Source organism: Diadema antillarum, unplaced genomic scaffold (assembly GCF_040938485.1).
Source record: "Diadema antillarum isolate AM-2024a unplaced genomic scaffold, OU_Dant_1.0 scf00000212, whole genome shotgun sequence".
NCBI lineage: Eukaryota > Metazoa > Echinodermata > Echinoidea > Diadematoida > Diadematidae > Diadema > Diadema antillarum.
The window spans coordinates 405324-424391 of record NW_027271101.1 but is presented as its reverse complement, the minus strand read 5'-3'; the positions used below and the strand labels follow the sequence as shown (position 1 = coordinate 424391).

General features: G+C 41.0%; 1 protein-coding gene across 1 annotated transcript in view; it reads left to right on the top strand.

Moving 5' to 3' along the window:
• Positions 1 to 19068, top strand: part of LOC139724402 (receptor expression-enhancing protein 2-like) — an 88499-nt gene that overhangs the window by 29607 nt on the left and 39824 nt on the right. The window contains exons 2-5 of the mRNA XM_071635547.1: positions 3526 to 3598; positions 10563 to 10639; positions 14720 to 14840; positions 18022 to 18135. Of these exons, the coding sequence (XP_071491648.1) occupies positions 3526 to 3598; positions 10563 to 10639; positions 14720 to 14840; positions 18022 to 18135 (385 nt within the window). The remainder of the gene's footprint in view (positions 1 to 3525; positions 3599 to 10562; positions 10640 to 14719; positions 14841 to 18021; positions 18136 to 19068) is intronic.

Here is a 19068-nt window from a genome sequence, read left to right as displayed (position 1 = left end):
TTTTTCCTCTTGTTCATATTTTATGTACATGTATGCTGGACTCTGACTCACAAAATGCATGTGGGACACATTAAGGACAGAGGATGCCTACACATACACAGTCATCTCAGATCTACTGAAGATAAATAATGCATCCTAGAATTGTAAACAGTGTCGTAGCAAAAACAAGTAGAAGCTACCTGAAAGTATGTGGTATTTATGGTCCAACTTTGCCCCAAATACTTGTCATGTGAATGTGGTGATTCAATCAGAAACTTGCATGTTGCCTGTTCTGTGAATATCTGGCATCTCATTTGGATATAAATTATGAAATCCTATGAATAGCTCTTTCCATTCTTTTAGTTCTCAAAGCAGATAGCAGTTGCCCTAACATAACTTTGGTGTTGAATTAAAGTGTTGCAGTACTGCCCACATGTTCTTGCAAAGGCCGCAGTCCATTGACAGTTGTAAATATTCTATGATATTCTGATGTTAAGGGTGAGCTTTAAAATCTGTTTTTATCACAAATAGTGATGATGACATTGGTTAGGGAGTTAATCTGTTTGAAGGATGTTTGTGATGTGTCGAAAAAAAAAGGGGACATCAGCCTCAAGGCCAGTTCTCGTATTGTAAGCCGCATTACCTTTTGGAGGTCAAGTATAGAACTTAAGTCTTTCACTCGAGGGCGGCGGGCGAACTGCTCTCGAAATGAAGGTTCCAAGCTATGACATTCAATCAGTGTGGAGGTGTACTTAATTCTACACATCCACACCTACACTGGAAGAGGACACGGCTGGAAGATTCCTTGATGACGAAATGAAAACTGTTGAGCATGGGAATGATGTCAGTGGATTTGTCTGGAGAAATTCGGGTTTTTCAACTGCATAAAGCAACATTTTCCTTGCCTTTTTTTTTGTGTCTTTAAGTTACAGGATCATTTTTGAGGGATTAGGAATTACACACAACTGAAACAATGTGGAGCCATGACACGGTACCCAGTCATTACTTATTCCTGAGTCATGCGGGTCCCAGTGATACGCTAAATTGACTGCGCTATTACGCTCAATGAGTTTGGAAGATTTCATTATAGCGCTCCACCTTGGCTTTAATTTTGTGCCTGTAGTCTCTTGTTTTGTTGACAATTGGATTTTGCCCCATCGCTTACAGCAACCAGTAACAACTTTACAAGTGCTGTATGAGGCCATGAGGGAGATGTTTTACAGCTTTAAGTAAAGTCTGCATAAATCACAAGGTTTTCGTCCCGGTGACGTTACTGCATTTAGGCAGAGTCGCCAGGAAATCAATACAAGTTCTTCGCCGGCCAAACCCAGAATGGAATGGGGAGACCCAGAATAAAACCGGGTAACCCAGATTCTGTCGGGCATAAACTTTTTTTTTTTTTTCAATTGGGTGCGTGATGGGGCAAGTCAGAACTGGAAAGGCCGGTTTGCTGACTTTGCTCCATCCTAAGACCTTTTTACACTTGTGTTTCTTAACCCCGTACTTTCTCTGACCAAGGACTATCGTTAGTCCCTTACCAATTTTTTCAGCTTTTTACACTCGCCAATAAGTCGCGTACTAAGCTCTTGTCTGGGGCTAAGGAGAAAATTGACCTTTTTACACTTGTAATTCTTAGTCCGGTACTACCCAAACCACATGCATATTCATGATTACGCTGTGCACTGTACACGTACACGCACGCACCGGCAGCACTTGATAATCTCGTTTCTGATTGGTCAGTGGGGGTCGGACTTCGTCTCCATCGCTTAGCCCCGGATTATTTTTTCGTTCTGTTTTATACACTCGTTTGCTTGGCACCGCAATTGCGGGGTTAGCACCGCAATTGCGGTGCTAACCCCGCTATTTTGCAGGGCCAGATAGTACGGGACTATCGGTGGGGCTGGCCCACTTTGGCAAAAACGAGTGTAAACAGAAAGTGGGCTAAGGAAAGTCCGGTACCAACGATGGGGCTAAGGCCCCCCCTTAGCCCCACCGTTGGTCCGGGACTAAGCAAAAATCTGCAAGTGTAAAAAGCCCTCTAGTGGCGTTAAGCTGGTTTCAGTGTTGTTGTTTTTTGTCATTAGAACAACTGAGACAAATTTCAAAGTGAAGATTTGGTTAGATAAACAGTGTCTCCCTTATGCAGAGAGAATGAAGGGCTTTTTACACTTGTAAATTTTCGCTTAGCCCCGGACCAACGGTGGGGCTAAGGGGGGGGGGGGGGGGCCTTAGCCCCACCGTTGGTACGGGACTATCCTTAGCCCACTTTCTGTTTACACTCGTTTTTGCCAAAGTGGGCTAGCCCCACCGATAGTACGGTACTATCTGGCCCTGCAAAATAGCAGGGGCTAGCACCGCAATTGCGGGGCTAGCACCGCAATTGCGGTGCTAGCACCGCAATTGCGGTGCCAAGCAAGTGAGTGTAAACGGAACGAAAAAATAATCCTGGGCTAAGCGACGGAGACGAAGTCCGACCCTCACCGACCAATCAGAAACGAGGTAATCAAGTGCTGCCGGTGCGTGCGTGTACGTGTACAGTACACAGCGTAATTATGAATATTCATGTGGTTTGGAAAGTCCGGGGCTAAGAAATACGAGTGTAAAAAGGTCAGTTTTCTCCTTAGCCCCGGACAAGAGATAGCACGGGACTAATTGGCGAGTGTAAAAAGCTGAAAAAATTGGTACGGGGCTAATGATAGTCCTGGGTCAGAGAAAGTCCGGGGTTAAGAAACACAAGTGTAAAAAGCCCTTCAGTAAAGTTAGGTTGATGCATCAACAAAAACAATGAAATCAGATATGGACCCTGCATTCACCTCAGCGTGTGCATGCTAGTGTATGGTGTATTGACGTTTTTGCATGCTGTCGCTGGTGAGCGGAGCAATTCTGTTTTAGCAAAAATGGATAGCGCGTGGCTGGTGTCACCAATTCAAATGGACTCCAGTGTTAAACTGACAATCAACTCATAGTTTTTGCACCATTGCGCGCTTCTGACATCACAATGAAATAAACCTTTGCCATGCGCACTCGACAGTTACAAGCGCGCATTCAGACACTTGTCTTACTGCCCACAATTTTAACCAATCGCTTTCATGTGCGACTGACCGGACTGTGCCACCTCAACTTCATCTCGTTGAATAGAGTGCCTCTGTCTTTCACCTCAAGCAAAGTCTTGCACCGTCTCATACTCATGACCATTTACTATTTGTATACAGTACTATTACATTGATTTTCGTGCATGACATTATCAAATCAAATCATGTGAATCTCATGAAAACATACCTGAATGTTATCAAGCAATTGTGCTGTGCAAATTTAAGAACCTGCAAATATGTTTGGCACAAAAATAAGGATGTTTGCAGTACTTAGCAGACGATTTATAAGACAGCATTCAATGAAATGTTTGTTCTACACAGTGTATGTCTTGGAGGAATTCTGCTGTAGAGATGACTGGACATACTAATAGCCTGTAATCATTCTCAGTGCTCGTTTAGTGTGGAATGAATGGTGTGAATGATCATTTCCTCTTTCGTCTCTGCTTCATCACAGACTGGTGTTTGGAACCCTCTACCCTGCGTACTACTCCTACAAGGCAGTCAAGACAAGAAACGTCAAAGAATATGTGAGTATATCTAGGAGCCAGTCCCCAAAATTTCATCAGTACCACATGTATTTTGTTTTGTTTGTTTTTTATTTTGTTCTTTCATCAAGATGATAAGCAATGAATATAAATTGAAGTTTTCTATCATCTAGTCTTGGCTGTGAATTGATATCCGCAATTGTAATACAGAGCTGTATACATGTATCTGGTAGGGATATTTCATTGATAGGTTAGAGCTTGTTTTGGAAGGGAAGTGCACAGAGTTCAGTTCATCGCTCTTGGATTCGATGTGGTATGACAAGTTGACACATTGCTTTATGAGTGTATCTTTTCGAAGAATTAATCAAGATTGTCCCCTCTAGTGGTTAGCCACAAGAGACAAGAAATAGTCAAGAAACTGCATAAATGAGGCATATCATACCCAGATAAAAAAATAAGATTTAAAGAAAAGGAAATGCTGTATTTGCCGATCTGATGAAATGCATATATGGATATTATGGTGGGTAGAAAGTGGATTTGATTCGAAAATTGGACATTAGGAACCCAACCCACAGCAAAAGTTTTTGGGTACAATGTATGCTTGACGACTTTCAGGCTCTCTGGGTATTGTTAGGTCATGCAAACTGCAACCTGGCAGTTAATAGCTTGAGTTGAAGAGAGGCCCAGGCCAACTGAATCCAACTTCCTGGCTTGTGGTATGGGTTTTACTGGGTCCTATCTCTATCTCTTCTATCCTTTTACTCTTTTTTTTTTCATTAGGTTTTTGGTTTTGACAAGTCTTTGAACTTTTTGTAAGTGACTTTCAGTGATAGAAAGGAAAATGCTTGATAAAAAGTGCTGCACATATTCAAGTTGGATTGGAAATATTTCTAATGCAGCTGCAGTTGTATTTGTAGGCCTAGCTTTGCCTGACGATATTTGTTAGAGATGTCAACACATTTTTGTACAAAGGGAGTATTTTTTTGATGGACTTTTGTGCTGAACCTGTTACGTAAAACACTAGGATCAATAGTTGCAGGAAAATTCTGAAAGCAAGCCTCTAAAACCTGGTAGGAAGATAAAAAAGTTGTGTTTTGACCAGCTATCTTATTTTGACTGGCAGTCAATAACAATTTTCTAATCTGTGCATTCAATGATAATTTCTGGCGCCTTGTTCAGCATCACTCAGATGTTTACGCATTGATAGTGTAAAACTGATGTGATGAAATATCCTTTAGCTACTTTGATTCATTTTAAGTGGTCATTCGTGTGTATAGAAAAAAAAAGACAGTATTGATTAAATGCATTAAATGCAGTCACCTTAATGGGGCTTTTGCAAGTTGTGCATCTTCGAGGTAATAACTCTCTACTCATTCTCTCAAATTACCACCAAATTTCATGAGAATATGCTTGCTACCATGCACAATGGCTAACGAAAAAATGTTTGAGATTATTTCTTCTTTAGATTTAACTCCTTGAAATCTTGCTCTGTTTTCACTTCTTTATGATATGGGTGTCCAGATAGTCATGAATAATTAATTTTGAACTGATATATAGCACACAGTTTCAGCTAAGCAGGATGCAGGCGAGGTAACACCCACTTTTTGCTCTACACCCAGGCCATTTAACTGCAGTGTCAGAATTACCTCAAGAAGCTGTCGCTGTGGTAACGGGGAAATATTTGTTTCCTGTCATTTCAGCCAGCTGCAGTTAAATTTTCTATGCTGTAATTAGGTCATGATATTAAACAAGACTTGTAGCATGTATAGGCATTGGCACACACCTTGGTGTAAAACCTGTAAAGACAACTGAATACCTGTAGGACTTATTTCCTGTGTCTATGCAAAATTAAGTGAACGCTCTGCATTGTTTCTGGAGTGAAATTCATACAAGACACTTTCATGTAGGGACTTGCTGCAGTGAACTTTATAAGCCACTGATGCAGTGGGGGGAAAAAAAATTGCTATAAGTGAATGAATGGATGATGGAGGTTCTTTTAAAATTTGAAATTCCACGAAAACAGTTTCATGTAGGGACTTGTTGCGATCAGCTCTTTGGCGAAGCGGTAACGTGGTTGATCAGAGCTTCCTGGAGAAATGGACCGGTGAGTGCTAGGTGGAGCGGCCCTAGATACGGCTTATCTGGTCCGTGCACACAGTCCTCTGGCGTGTGCCGATGGGCTCTGTCTCTTCGCTGCAGAGTGGAGGAAGTGAGGGAGAGTGAAGATGACCCTCAGAGGGCTCGCGGAGTGCGGCTTCCTGCGCTTCTCCGCTGCGCCCGCATTGAATAGTTCCGATTGCGGCGGTGTTGACGGCTACCCTGCACTTTCCTCGCGTTGGACCCAAGGGGCTGCTGTTAACTAGTTTTCTGAGTGGATGACATTTCATCAATGAGAGTACAACCATGTTCACAGATCTGTCTCTACCACGCAAAGAGATTGGCTGAATTAGGTTATCGCTAAAATCAGCAGTTTTGATTGTCAAACCTCCTACCCCCCCAAAAAAACCCAACAACAACAACAAAACAATAGTGGTTAAGTCTTTTATGTTGACTGTGAGAAAGATGCTTGTGAGCAAGTCTTAGCTGGAAACATGCTCTGTGCTACTGCTGCTCTGGAAACGCATCACATACGTGTAGTTAGTCTGAAGGGTGCTAGTGCATGCAAGACTGTGTTTCTGCAACCCAGACAACTTTTAAAACTTGGGTAACACATTAAGTCATACTTTTGCATCAGGGCCCTTTGTGGTTCTTTACCACAAACTGAAGACATGCTGTTTTTTTTTTTTTTTTTTTTTAATTTCATTTTGCTTTTTTTTTTTTTAGAGAGAGAGAGAGAGATCACATCATGTGAATAAAGACAAATCAGTCATGCTGTTAGGGCCCTGCATTTTGAGCTCAGAGCAAGCAGGACAAGGATCTAGAGATGCTGTATGCAGACAACAAAGTGAGCATGCAACGGTGATGCGAGCTCCATAGGGCCGCTCCCGCATCTCTGATTGGCTTTGATGTGGGAGCGAGCAGGATGCATGGAAAGCTATGTGTGAAGAGCGCACATCCTTCCCACTTATACATGAATTTCGGCTCTCTTTTCCCCAGGACATAAAGACACATAAGCCACGGTCGGCCAGAAATTCATCATCATCATCATGCATGAGTACATTATTTATCTCGGTTCCTCCGTGGAGAATACATTATTTGTGGGGAGCTTTCTTCACCTCTAACAGACTGAACAGAGACTGCAAAGTGGCAGGAAAGACCCAACATGAGCTTTCCATTATGATGTTCAGTAATGTGAAAGTGCCATCCTTCAAAAATTTCTGCTCTCGTTACCTGTCTTTGAAAACACTTTTGTCGTCGAGAGCTTGTAGTCTGTAAAATAATTCAAGATAGAATGTCTTGTGAATTCAAAAACCAGACGAAAAAATGGTGACCCATCGCTTTTCTGAATTCAAGACATAGTGTAAGTCAGACTTGTTTTCTTTAACCCGTTGAAGACTAGTCCTGAGTATACTTAGCCAGGTGTCTATGGGAAATGTGTGTTATAGCAGAATTAGCTTGTCCTCAGTGGGTTAACCAAAATTCCAGCAACAGGTAAAGTACAATGAAACTGACTTGGCATAAATGTTTCCAGTGAATTTTGTTGGTATTATGTCAGATACATGTATGTTACAGTCAACAATTTATATTTTTATAAGCAAATGAAATATAATTTCTTCCGTAATGCTCGACTTTTGATGCCTTTTTGAATTAATTTGCACTAATATGACATGTCATGAAGATGCGGAGGGGGGGGGGTAGGGGGAGGGGATGTGTGTCTGAATTCTATGACAGCATGTTATTTGAATAGTGTGGGGCAAGAGTAAAGAGGGTATCGAACAGTATTTAAACTGCAAATATAAGTCTCCAGCATCTGGGATCTCAACTTCAGCCTGTTCAAATTTCTTGTCTTTCTGGAGGACAGAATGGACAGTGTGTGGGTGTTTGCCTTGTCTTTCGTAAGTCTTTGCTTTCGATGCTTCCCTGCTTGTCGAAAGCCGGAGACCGCCCTGTCATGAAAATGTCAAGAGGCATTCCTTATCAGGCTAGGTGGAGCTGAGTAAAGGAGAGTTTATGAGGTGACATCTTAAAGGACAAGTTCACCTTCATAGACATGTGGGTTGAGTGAATGCAGCAATATTAGTAGCACACATCAGTGAGAGTTTGAGCAAAATCGGACAATCCGTTAAAAAGTTATGAATTTTTGAAGTTTCTGCTCAGTCACGGCTGGATGAAAAGACTACTATAGCTTGTGATGTCACATGAGTGCAACGATATAGAGAAAGAATAAAGAAAATTCAACATATTTCCATTTTTCCCGCATAACAAAAGAACACTCGACTTCTCTCTTTCAGAAGGCAGGGGGAATGATATTACCCTTAACATATGTCAGTAGCAAGTCGAAGAACTGTGCACTTTATTCAAAAAGTGAAGTTTTGTAAAATTCTCTTTTTATTTTCCTTATATAGTTGTACGCATGTGACATCATACACTGTAGTAGTCTTCTCTTCCAGCAGTGACTGGGCAGATACTTAAAATATTAGTAACTTTTGAACGGATTGTCCAATTTTCCTCAAACTTTCACTGATGTGTTCTACTAATATTGCTGCATTCTCTCAATCCTTATGTATATGAAGGTGGACTTGTCCTTTAAAGATGCAGTAGCTTGGGGATACAATAGAGTGGGAAGGCTCACCCTGGCTCAGATATACTGTATACGCTGAATATTTCGTGAGGTTTTTATTTTCGCGAATTTTGCGAGTCAGGTGCTATTCACGAAATTAAAGACATGCGAAAATATTGACTCTGATCCCGATGTGAATGTGACGTACGCGTGTACACTGCTCCGTTCAGTACAGGACTCCACGATCGTGAATTTAAAGACACTCAGTCGTGGCGAGTGGTTTGTGCGGCACGGAGACGAACGCAACACGCTGCCTCCCCCATTCTGTATCAAACATAGTGACCCCCGAATGAGAATAGCGCTGGCTCAATGGGTCAGCGAAAATACGGTAGGCTACAAGGGAGCTCCCTGTGCTTATCTCCCAACCCAAAATGGCTGTCCCAGCGAGCCACGAGAGCTTCCGAATGGACGCACACTCTCAGTGCGCATGCACATGAAGAGAGGCCGAAAGAGCCACGCGTCTTCTGGCCTCTCTCCTCCAATCACCGCAGCTCGCGGTGACAATATTTGTGTATGATGCGTACACACACACGCACACACGCACACACACACACACACACACACACACACACACACACACACACGCCGCAGCGTCTTCTGGCCTCTCTCCTCCAATCACCGCAGCTCGCGGTGACATTGTTTGTGTATGATGCGTACACACACACGCACACACACACACTTGTCTCAGTGGTAGCATTGCGCAATTGCATGCACAAACTTCGGTCGTTCGGAGTTTACGTACCATTACGGATGGCGATCGGCTGCCTTTAACCACACGCGATATCGTCGGGAATTCCCGATTCGCAAAAATGTAGACTCGCGAAATATATGGCGTATGCAGTATATTCGAGAATCCCCCGAAACAGATTGTGTACAGCTTTATCACTGATCTCTATGTAAACACACACACACACACACACACACGCACACACACACGCACACACACACACATACACACACACACACACACAGCTGAAGAATCCTGACTGGAGGCGATCGTTACCGTTGAGCATACACTTCGATGCACACATTCGCCGACTCGCACTCTTCATGGTTTTCGAATGTACCCTAATGGGCAGCAAATGAATTGATTAATCAGGCCACCCATGTCTCCCCATGCTACAGGACCTTTAAAAGCAGTGTCTAGCTCTCTCCCTGTCTCTCTTCCTCTTTCTCCCACTCTCCGTCTATTTCTTGTATTTCTACCTTTAAAGGGGGAAGTCACCCCAAATGTACATGCAGTGGATTCAGTGAATGCAGAGAGATTAAACACCCTGAAAGTCTTAGAATGAACAGGCAAAAATAGAAAGTAGACAAAACAAAAAAGAGAAGTGGTTGAATTCTGAAAGTTCTTGTTAATTCCATTCCACGGTCTCTTTAGAGGTGAAAACTCCGACAGGTTTGTAATGTCACAGTACTGAGTAGAATGATATTTGTGAGTAATATTTAGTTCATTGTAGAAATAAAGTGTCCCATGCGTTATTCTTGTGCTCTGCTGTTACTCGCTACAAATTTCAGTAACATCTGGGGGGTGTTTCACAAAGCTCTTCTTAGAGTTACGAAGGACTTAAGAACGACTGGTGATCAGTTCTTATGTGCTATACTTATCAGAATCTCAATAATTCAGCACAAGAACTGATCACCAGTCGTTCTTAAGTCCTTCGTAACTTTAAGAACAGCTTTGTGAAACACCCCTCTGATGTGATGGAAATGCAGGTCCCTGTTGCATAGAAAGAGGGAAAATCAAACGTAAGTCAGCTATCAACTAATCAGAAAATTTTTGAGCATGTAGAGACTTATGTTTGATTTTCTGACTTATGTTTGATCTCAACTTCCACGCAACAGGTCCATCATGTGAAAATGTTAGTATTAGCATATTTTTGTTAGAAACAGTCTTACATTGCTTTAAACAAGAATGAAATAAGCTATATTTTACCCCCAGCAACCTTTGAAATGCATTCAGTGAATAGATGATAAAAGTGTAATGACATACTGTGATACATTGTTTGATAAAGAAAAAACTGGGGGGTGTTTCATCAACGTTTGTCAGCGCTGACAATTTCAGCAAAATCCTTGGTTTTGATTGGCTGAGATGCTGTGGTCACTGACTGTTACTATGGTGATTCAAGTTGTCAGCGCTGACAAACGTTGATGAAACACCCCCCTGATCTCCTAAAACAAAATTCTGACAGACTTTATCCGTTGAAAAACGTATCTTATTGTTTGGTATAATTGCTGATAAACCATTTCTCTCTCTTTTCTCTCTCTCACTCTCTCTCACTGCAGGTAAAATGGATGATGTACTGGATAGTGTTTGCATTATTCAGCTGCGTGGAAACAGTAGCAGATATATTTGCTTCAATGTAAGTATGTCATATTTATTAAGAGCAGAACATTGGAGACAGGTGAATCTGTCCTTACCACGTGCCTCTTGATCAATGATTTACCTGCATCATAACTGCTCTCTTGAATGCTTATTAATTCCCATTTACTCAAACTGTGTCTTGTGAACCATTAAAGCAACCGAGGCACTTTTCAAAATGTGGCACATAATATGCTGTCAATTATGTCAAGTGTCAATTATTATTATTCAGATATCCACTTTGGTGCCTGAAAAATAGTGTGTACTTATCTATTGAGTGTCAAAGTTTCCCAACATCTAAGCTATACAGTTTTATAGATATTTTAAAGCATGGAATATAAAAGGTATTGTCATGTAGAACTGACCAGTATTTAAGACTTTTATAAATTAATGACTGACGTAGATATATGGTGTAGATGAATCCCGAGATTGCTTGTGTTCATTTCAAAGTCATGAATGTAGCAGCACTGCATCGTGCATTCATGCAACAGATCGGGCAAACCGATATTGGAGTAGTGGATTTACATCTTATATACCATATACTGTAAGGCCATAGGTATGCTGAAAGTCCCAAGCGCAGTCGCAGGCGATGCAGTGGGCATCAGAGACATTTGAAGGACATCAGAGATGTTGAAGGTTACTTTCACTTTTTTATCTATCTGTGGGGGGAAAGTGGGTCGCTGATTTGAAGGTTATGGCACTCCGGATTAGCAGCCATCAAGGCCGTGATAAGACACTGCCGATACTGATTGTCATACCGCTACCCCATAGGTATGCTAATGTATCACTGACGCTCATTGTATCGCTGAAGGTAATTGTCATACCATCCATGCTCATGATACTAATCGTATTGAAAAGCATTCAGTCACACAGCATTTTTTTTTTTGTAGTGTGTGTGTGTGTGTATGTGTGTGTGCAATTGTGTTGTGTCTGTATGTGCCAAGGACTCGATCAGCATCCCTCTAGTGTTCAAGCTGTAAAAAAAAAAAAACTGATTTGCTGAAATTTTGTTGAAATAGGAATCTCTCACTATGTATAGAGGAAACGTCATAAGTAGAGTATCAAAGTGCTGTAATGAAGATAGGCTTTGAGCAGGTTTAGAACACTTGAGTCTAGTTGTGGATCTTCCCTTTACAGAGAATACAGAGGTGGTCTACTCTCCTGAAATCTATGCTGGTGTAATAATACCCTGGAGCAATCTTGAGATCAATTAGCGGCAGTGTGATTGCGAAAACGAGCCAAACCTTTAGCCGCAGAGAAAGGTGACGACGACCGCCAGGCCAAATGCCCTCAATTATGTACTGAGCGTCATGTGAGGATGATGACATACAGTGTGGATAATATCAAGCGTGAATTTCCTGTAGTTTTATTTATTGAATGATTAAAAAACAAATTGAATTTTAAATCTGCGACGTGAATGCTAAGATGACACTAATTAGGCCGAAAATGGTGTTCTGCAGTACGTGAGACGGCTGTTTCTCTTGTCCAACCTTGGAGGCTGCATCGTCTTAGCATTCACATTGCAGATCTAGAGTTTAGTAATGACTGGTATGGGAGGAACCATACAGAACTACAAAAGCACTTGGGAGAGGGCAGACCTATTCCAAACAGCACATTTTCACGAATAATTGTGATTTCCACCCTATGTTATAGTCCTACATTCATATCCTTTGCATTATTAGATTCATTGACCATTGATACATTCTCTTAGCATTAGGAATCATGCGCACTGATATCATTAAGAGGCAACTCGCGAAAATTTCATGCTGCGAATAAGGCCTTCGGCTCCTATTCGTGAAAATTTCATGCCACAAAAATATTGTATATTACAGTAAACAAGCATCTATTCTCATTCTTCATACACCATAAAATCCACATCCTGGCATTCTAAACTCTTTCCTTTCTTGCATTGACCAGATGGAAAAGAATTCATGAACCAGTTATGAATATTTGTATAGTCACAATTCAAGATATGCCCCATTCACAATTGCTAGATCATCTTTCTTCCGCGAAATCTTTTGTTGGCCCTATGGACACGGTTCTAGATTTTGACTGTGAATCAATCACGCAAGCTTCTTCTCAAGGCGCACGTCTAGCCTTAAGCAAAATGCTTTTGATTCAGCTACACAATGAACAAAATGTATGAGGAGAAAAATACATGAAATTTAGGAACACAATATATAGCAATGTAGCAAAAAAAGCTGTTAAAAATTACTTAAGTCCAATAGTGGTGAGCCAATGGAGCAAAAAAGGAACACTAAATATACTTGAGCGAAAACTTGTAGGCTGCTTGTAGTAAGCCATGCCCGTACTTGGGACAACTCTTGCCATTATTCAGTGGGCATCAATTTTCGTGAATAAACCATGACGTCTCGGAGATGATGAATTTTACCCACGGGGGGAAAAAAGGCTCTCTCTCTTCTCATGTTCACAAGGAATCTTGCAATCCTGAATATTTCAGCTGGTGCAAGTATTGGAGGAGCCACATTATGCGTGACGGTGGCTCAAAATGTCCCTAGCTACCCGAGCTGCAGTCTGGTCGGTCCCGTATCACTCATGATGTAAACGTGACGACCGGTCTCCCATGATGACAGTGAGACATTAGCCATAATTTGAAACGGGAGCAGGGCTCCACTTCATAAAGGTACATGCAATTGCGCCAATGAAGTGGCATTTGTCACTAATGCTTCATGAAAATGAGAGAGAGAAAAAAAAAAAGGAAAGGGGGGGGGGGTAGGATTTGGATGGATCAGTTTATTCAACGATTCGATCCAGTGCTATGGACTATCCCTGATATGGCATTACAGCAACAATGATGATTATTATGTTTCTATCACTTGCCCAAATGGCTATTTGGGCAAGGACAGGTGGGCAAGTGGCTCTGTAAGTACCCTGCCTTACTTGCCATGATACAGGATGATATTTCCTCTCTGAAAGTGCTATTCCTATTGCCATTGTTGCCATTGCTCTGATAGAGTTAAACACACCCAAGATGAAAGCCAGGCTACAATCAGGCAGGCCCTTCAGGATCTAGACTACAGCTGAGAAGTCATCTGCTCTGCAAAAGAGATAGCTTTGAACACGATACCTCATTCCAGATGTTAGCTCTGTATTGCCGGTATATACACGAGGTGCTTACAAACTCACCTGCCTCTTTACATGGGGCAAGTAATATTCTCTGTCAGGCAAATGAAATGAAGGGATGTTCGTGTGTGTAGAATGTGGAGCCCTTGCCCGATTCCCCAACGTGGAAAAAAAAAAATTTACGTAATGCCCTGCAATTATCCTTTCAGTTAACATCCTATGCTTTGTGTGTACTGTGTAAGTACATCACAGGGGAAGATCCACAGAGCAATCAAACCCCTTGTTCACCGGCACTGGCCCTCTACTCGTCTACACAGCTGCCAAGAGCAATTTGTGCGGGATAACTTTGATTAGGACGAAGCAATATAGGCATCAAAGCTACTTGGCCGGAACAGTCGCAAATTGTTTCATGAGAGAGCTTACCAGACAAGCGGAGAATGCGGATGATAGTGACATCGTGGTATTGTTTACCCTGGGTAGACTCTACCAAGGGCCCTGCTATCATTATGGTTCTTTTTTTTTTTCTTTTTCTTTTTTCGATACACGAGTCAAGTGGATTACAGTAGGTAAAACATATTGTGGGAGGGTGGACCCACCAGGCAAGGCTTGAACCTATAGTCCCCTATTTCCGGGGGGCCATAGCCTTACCAACTGTACCACAATGCATTCCAATAAAGCTCCAATTGATACTATACAAGCTATGCATGTATAGTGTTCTTTAAAAGGTCAATATTTGAGATAGTACTTTTAGTCATTTATCTTTTTTGGAAGAGGAAGCATGGGTTGGGAGAGTTTCACAAATGTTTAAGTTCTAAGACTTTAATCCTTATTGGTATTGAGGAAATGTACACATTGTCATGAGGCAAAAAGACGTATAATACTGCTTCACTCATATCATTTCACATCTTTGACAGACTTTCTGTTTATCCCCATCTCTTTGACTGTTTCTAACTCATGATTTTTCTCTGCTTGTTTGTTTCTTTGTTTCCGTCCACAGATTGCCATTTTACTATGAAATCAAGATCCTCTTCATATTCTGGCTCATCTCACCCTGGACGAAGGGCTCCACCTATTTATACCGGAAATGCATCCATCCGACGTTAAGTAAAAAAGAGCAGGTGAGCCACAAGGGTATTTGAAGTGGATGAAATGAATCCTAAAAGCTTGGTCATGTATATCCTGTTGTGGGTAAATGAGGCTAAGGGTTAAGAGTTTCAAGTCAAGTAGGAAAATCCTTCCCCACCCACCACCCCAAAAAAGAAAAAACAAAAACAAAAACACCAACAACAGCAAAAAAAAAAAGAAGAAAAAAACGGGACATAACAAAACAGAAACAAAACAGAGTCAGGCAGTGCCAATTGAAGTAATTACTGAACAACTACATACACGAGTATTAGAATCAGAATTAAAGTGGACAAAAGTACTGTAATGCAAAAGCCAAATAGTGCAACATTCCAGTTAAAAAGAGCAGCATATTGTGGTAAGGGAAACCTATTGCTGTGGGTATGTTTTATCTTACCATTATCATAACGGTGATTTCTGCAAATGACCGATGCAGATATTTTGAGATGCCACTAAAATACTGTATTTACGAATATATTTGTCTCATTTTGATGGGGTCACTTGTGTTTCCAAAGAAGCTTAGGACTATACTCTCCATCAAACAAGGCTTTGCCACTAACTAATCGTTTGAATTTCTCCATGACTTTCTTTATAAAATGTACCAGTACTGCTATCTGTCTGCATTCAATAGGTTGCGTAAGTTGTAACTCATAGTCAACTCATCGCATGAGTCACAAAAACACTCAGGGAAAAAAAAAAAAGTTCTTTTCTGAAAGTTAAGTTGAATGTGACCACCATATTATTTCTAGCAAGATGATTCACATACAAACATGAAGAGAAAAGTTCAGACACCTGCATCGCCACAGCCGGGAGCACAGCGGAGTCTTGTGTCACGAGTCGAAAATTAGCAGAGATGGTGCAGCATCAGCGTAGAGAGAGAGAAAGGGAGGTGAAACACAAATCACTGTTGTAGATGTCTTTGGTGCAGAGATATTTACAATTAATCACATGCAATATACGCATCCCTCTCTGCAAGATGCCACAGGGGAGAAAACGAGGCATCGGCTAGTCTGAACGCCCAGACCCTTCCTTACCTTGTCATATTGATGATACCAAATTTAGAAACTGCTGATCTTGTTCCCAAGGTTTCGAGTTTTAATTTGCTTGAGAGAAGAGCGTTGATAAGTGATCAGTCTATCAAGGCACATGCAGGTTATTTTTAGCCTTTTTTTTGTTTTGTTTTTTTGTAAAGAAGCATTATTGTGAATCGAACTGAAGGAAGATGCGTGGGATGGATACGCATCTATAGAAGAGTGAAAGGGGACAGAAATTTCATGGGAGCAAATGTGAAACATGTTCACACACTCACACACACACATACAAACACACACACACACACAAACACACACACGCACACACACACAGAGGAACACAAAATGACCAAGACACCAGGAGTACGGAGTCAGAGGAGGCGAAACGAGATGACAATTATACCAATTAAGATGCCATGCCCTCAAAATAGAATTTGTGTGAGTGTGATTTATGGGCTTTGAGTTTTGGCTTCCCTAATGTCATCTCGTTGTATGGTCGCCTCAAGGATTGTCAAGATAAGGGTCATTCCTGAAGTCGGAAGATGAACTGCTGATTGCTGTCATTTACTTTATTTCCTTTTTAAGCAAATTTATTATTTGTTATTTGTTTGATGGTTGCATTCTTTTTGTAAGCGTCACTTGGGTCTTTTTCCTGTCCAAAGAGTTGTGAGTTATTATGTGATATTACTTACATTTGTAATCAAAGGAAGTAGTTCTGTTATCCAGTAAGCTTCAGTATGAAGTAGTTTGCAAAAAGGAGATCTTGTAAAACATCAAAGCATTTAGCTAGGGTACTTCTTAAGTTTCGTGACATACGAATGAGACCTACCTTTAACCTGTTGAAGATGCGTGTTGTAGCAAATTCAGCCTGTCCTCAATGGGTTAATGTTTTATTTACATATCCATACTAGAAATTCTCATCCAAAATATGTGTCTGTAGGAGAATCTTTTTATAAGCTATTCTATGTTTGTTTGTTTTTTGTTTTTTTTTAACTGGGTATAATGCAGTACTATATGAAATACCAGTCTCAAAGAGACCTTTGAAAACTCAGCAGCAAATATCAAGCATTCTTTCTGAATAAAAAAGCAAAAAAACAAAAACAAAAACAAAGAGCAAAAATCCCAAGGGAGCGATGCAAAAATTCATTCAAATGTAATAAAGACAGTTGAAATTTTGTTTTTGCCATCCTGTTTGTGTGAATTCTTTGTGAGAGCTGTATTAATTTTAGCTATGAAAACCAAGTTGAAGTGAGCACCGATCATGTTTACACCCAGAATTCGGAACAAAGCAGAGAAAAAGGAAGGAACAAACAGAAAATACACACCAGAGGGAAAAGGAGTTGTGTTTTTGCAATCAGACGCTCTTCTATCTAGCTTTTAGCACCAGATACTGATCCGATCCTTTCTTGAGGCATGCAAGGGTACATTCTGTTCACCGAGCTACTCCCAAGGTGCTGGTGTAAGCCTGTTAAAATGGCGAATTGCTGAAATTGTTCCAACAGCATCGGGGAGTATCAGATTTTCAGTGCCCTGTATGAATTGTTAAAGCCCCGGAGCTCTTTCCATGTAAACTCTGACACTGTGTAATTTCTTGTTTTTCCTCTGTCCATCCTCCAAACAAGACAGGATATCATATGTGCAGCTACAGAGAAATATTTACATGTTTGCGAGAGTTGTTCCTATTTCTTCTGATTGCCCCTGAGCTGTGAAAAGCTGATGAGAAACAAACAGCTACCTCTTGTTTGCGTAAAAATATGCTGATGATCAGATATATTTTGCAAAATACAACAATGTTGACCTGTGATGTTTGCTATAAAGACTGTACAAAAGATGTAAGTTTGTAACTAGAAGTGTAACCATTTCATCCAAAGTAGATGCACAATTTGATGATGTACGTAACGCTGGATTGATGATGTGATATAGATTAAAATGTTGCATCTGAATGCTGATTTTGAGGCCTGTGAAGTTTCCAAGTTTGCTTGTCATTCCTTATGTAAAAATCATGACACTGCCCAATTTCACTTCCAGCTCACATTCCTAATTGATGGAGTCTGAGATTTTGTAACAAACAGTCTAGAAAAGTGTCTATGTGTGGGTATTCATTACACTTCATTTCAATCTGTCATTTTCCACTATCGCTATCAAGGAAATCGATGAGTACATCAACCAAGCTAGTACTAGGGGTTATGAGGCCCTCAAACGAGTGGGAAGGGACGGAATGACGCTGGCCGCCAATGCTGTTATGACCTCTGCAATCAAGGTAAGTCGAATGAACCCAAGCTCAGTGTCAAAGGTCAAACCATCAGATGGGTGAAATACAGGTTTTGATTCACTTTGTGAAGTTACAGTACTGAGATTAAGAGAGATTTTAGAATTATTGTTAGTTTTAGCCACTGGTCATGTAAGCTGGGCCTTGAACATTTCAACTGACTGAGGTCATAAGCGTACTTTGCTGACCCCATGAAACATTTCAAGCGCATGGAGATGATATACAGTTAATGAGAGGAGTGTGTAATGATTAGGCAGGGGTCGTATATGGTATGTCCTTCATGTGTGATACTACATTCAAAATCCTGGTATGGAGACTATCATAATAGTAAAATTACATTGTTTAAGAATGTCAGCAGTGAGAATGATTGTATTTGTGTGTTTTTTCGTTCTTGTGTATTTTCTGACTATTAGGTGATGTAAAATGCATTGCTTAGGCTGGGATCAAGGTCATGAGAGTGCAAGTGATATAACTGTGTCTTGTTGGCAAGCTGATGTCAGTGCGAAAGTGAGAGTTTGCCCATTTAGCTGATATTCTGCATGCATGAAAGCAGTGGTTTTCATCCGATACTGTACTTGAGAATTTCTCGTTAGCGTTACTGTCTCAGGTGACGTGTATGTTGCTCGGACAGTGAAGTGATTGATCAATGATGAACAACTTGATAATGTCTCAGATCGGGCCTAGAGCAATTACCCCCTGGGGAATTACCCCTGACCCTCCCTGTGGCCCTAATCCTAATCCTAATCCTATTCCTAATCCTAATCCGAATCCTGAACCTAATTGTAACCCTAATCCTAACCCTAATCCTAATCTTTACTCTAACCTTTCCATTAACTAGTATATAGCTGGGGGGTAATTGCCCGGATATGCTCAGATCCAATAGAATATAGCAGTGTTTCCAGTAGGTCATAGAACCATGATGTT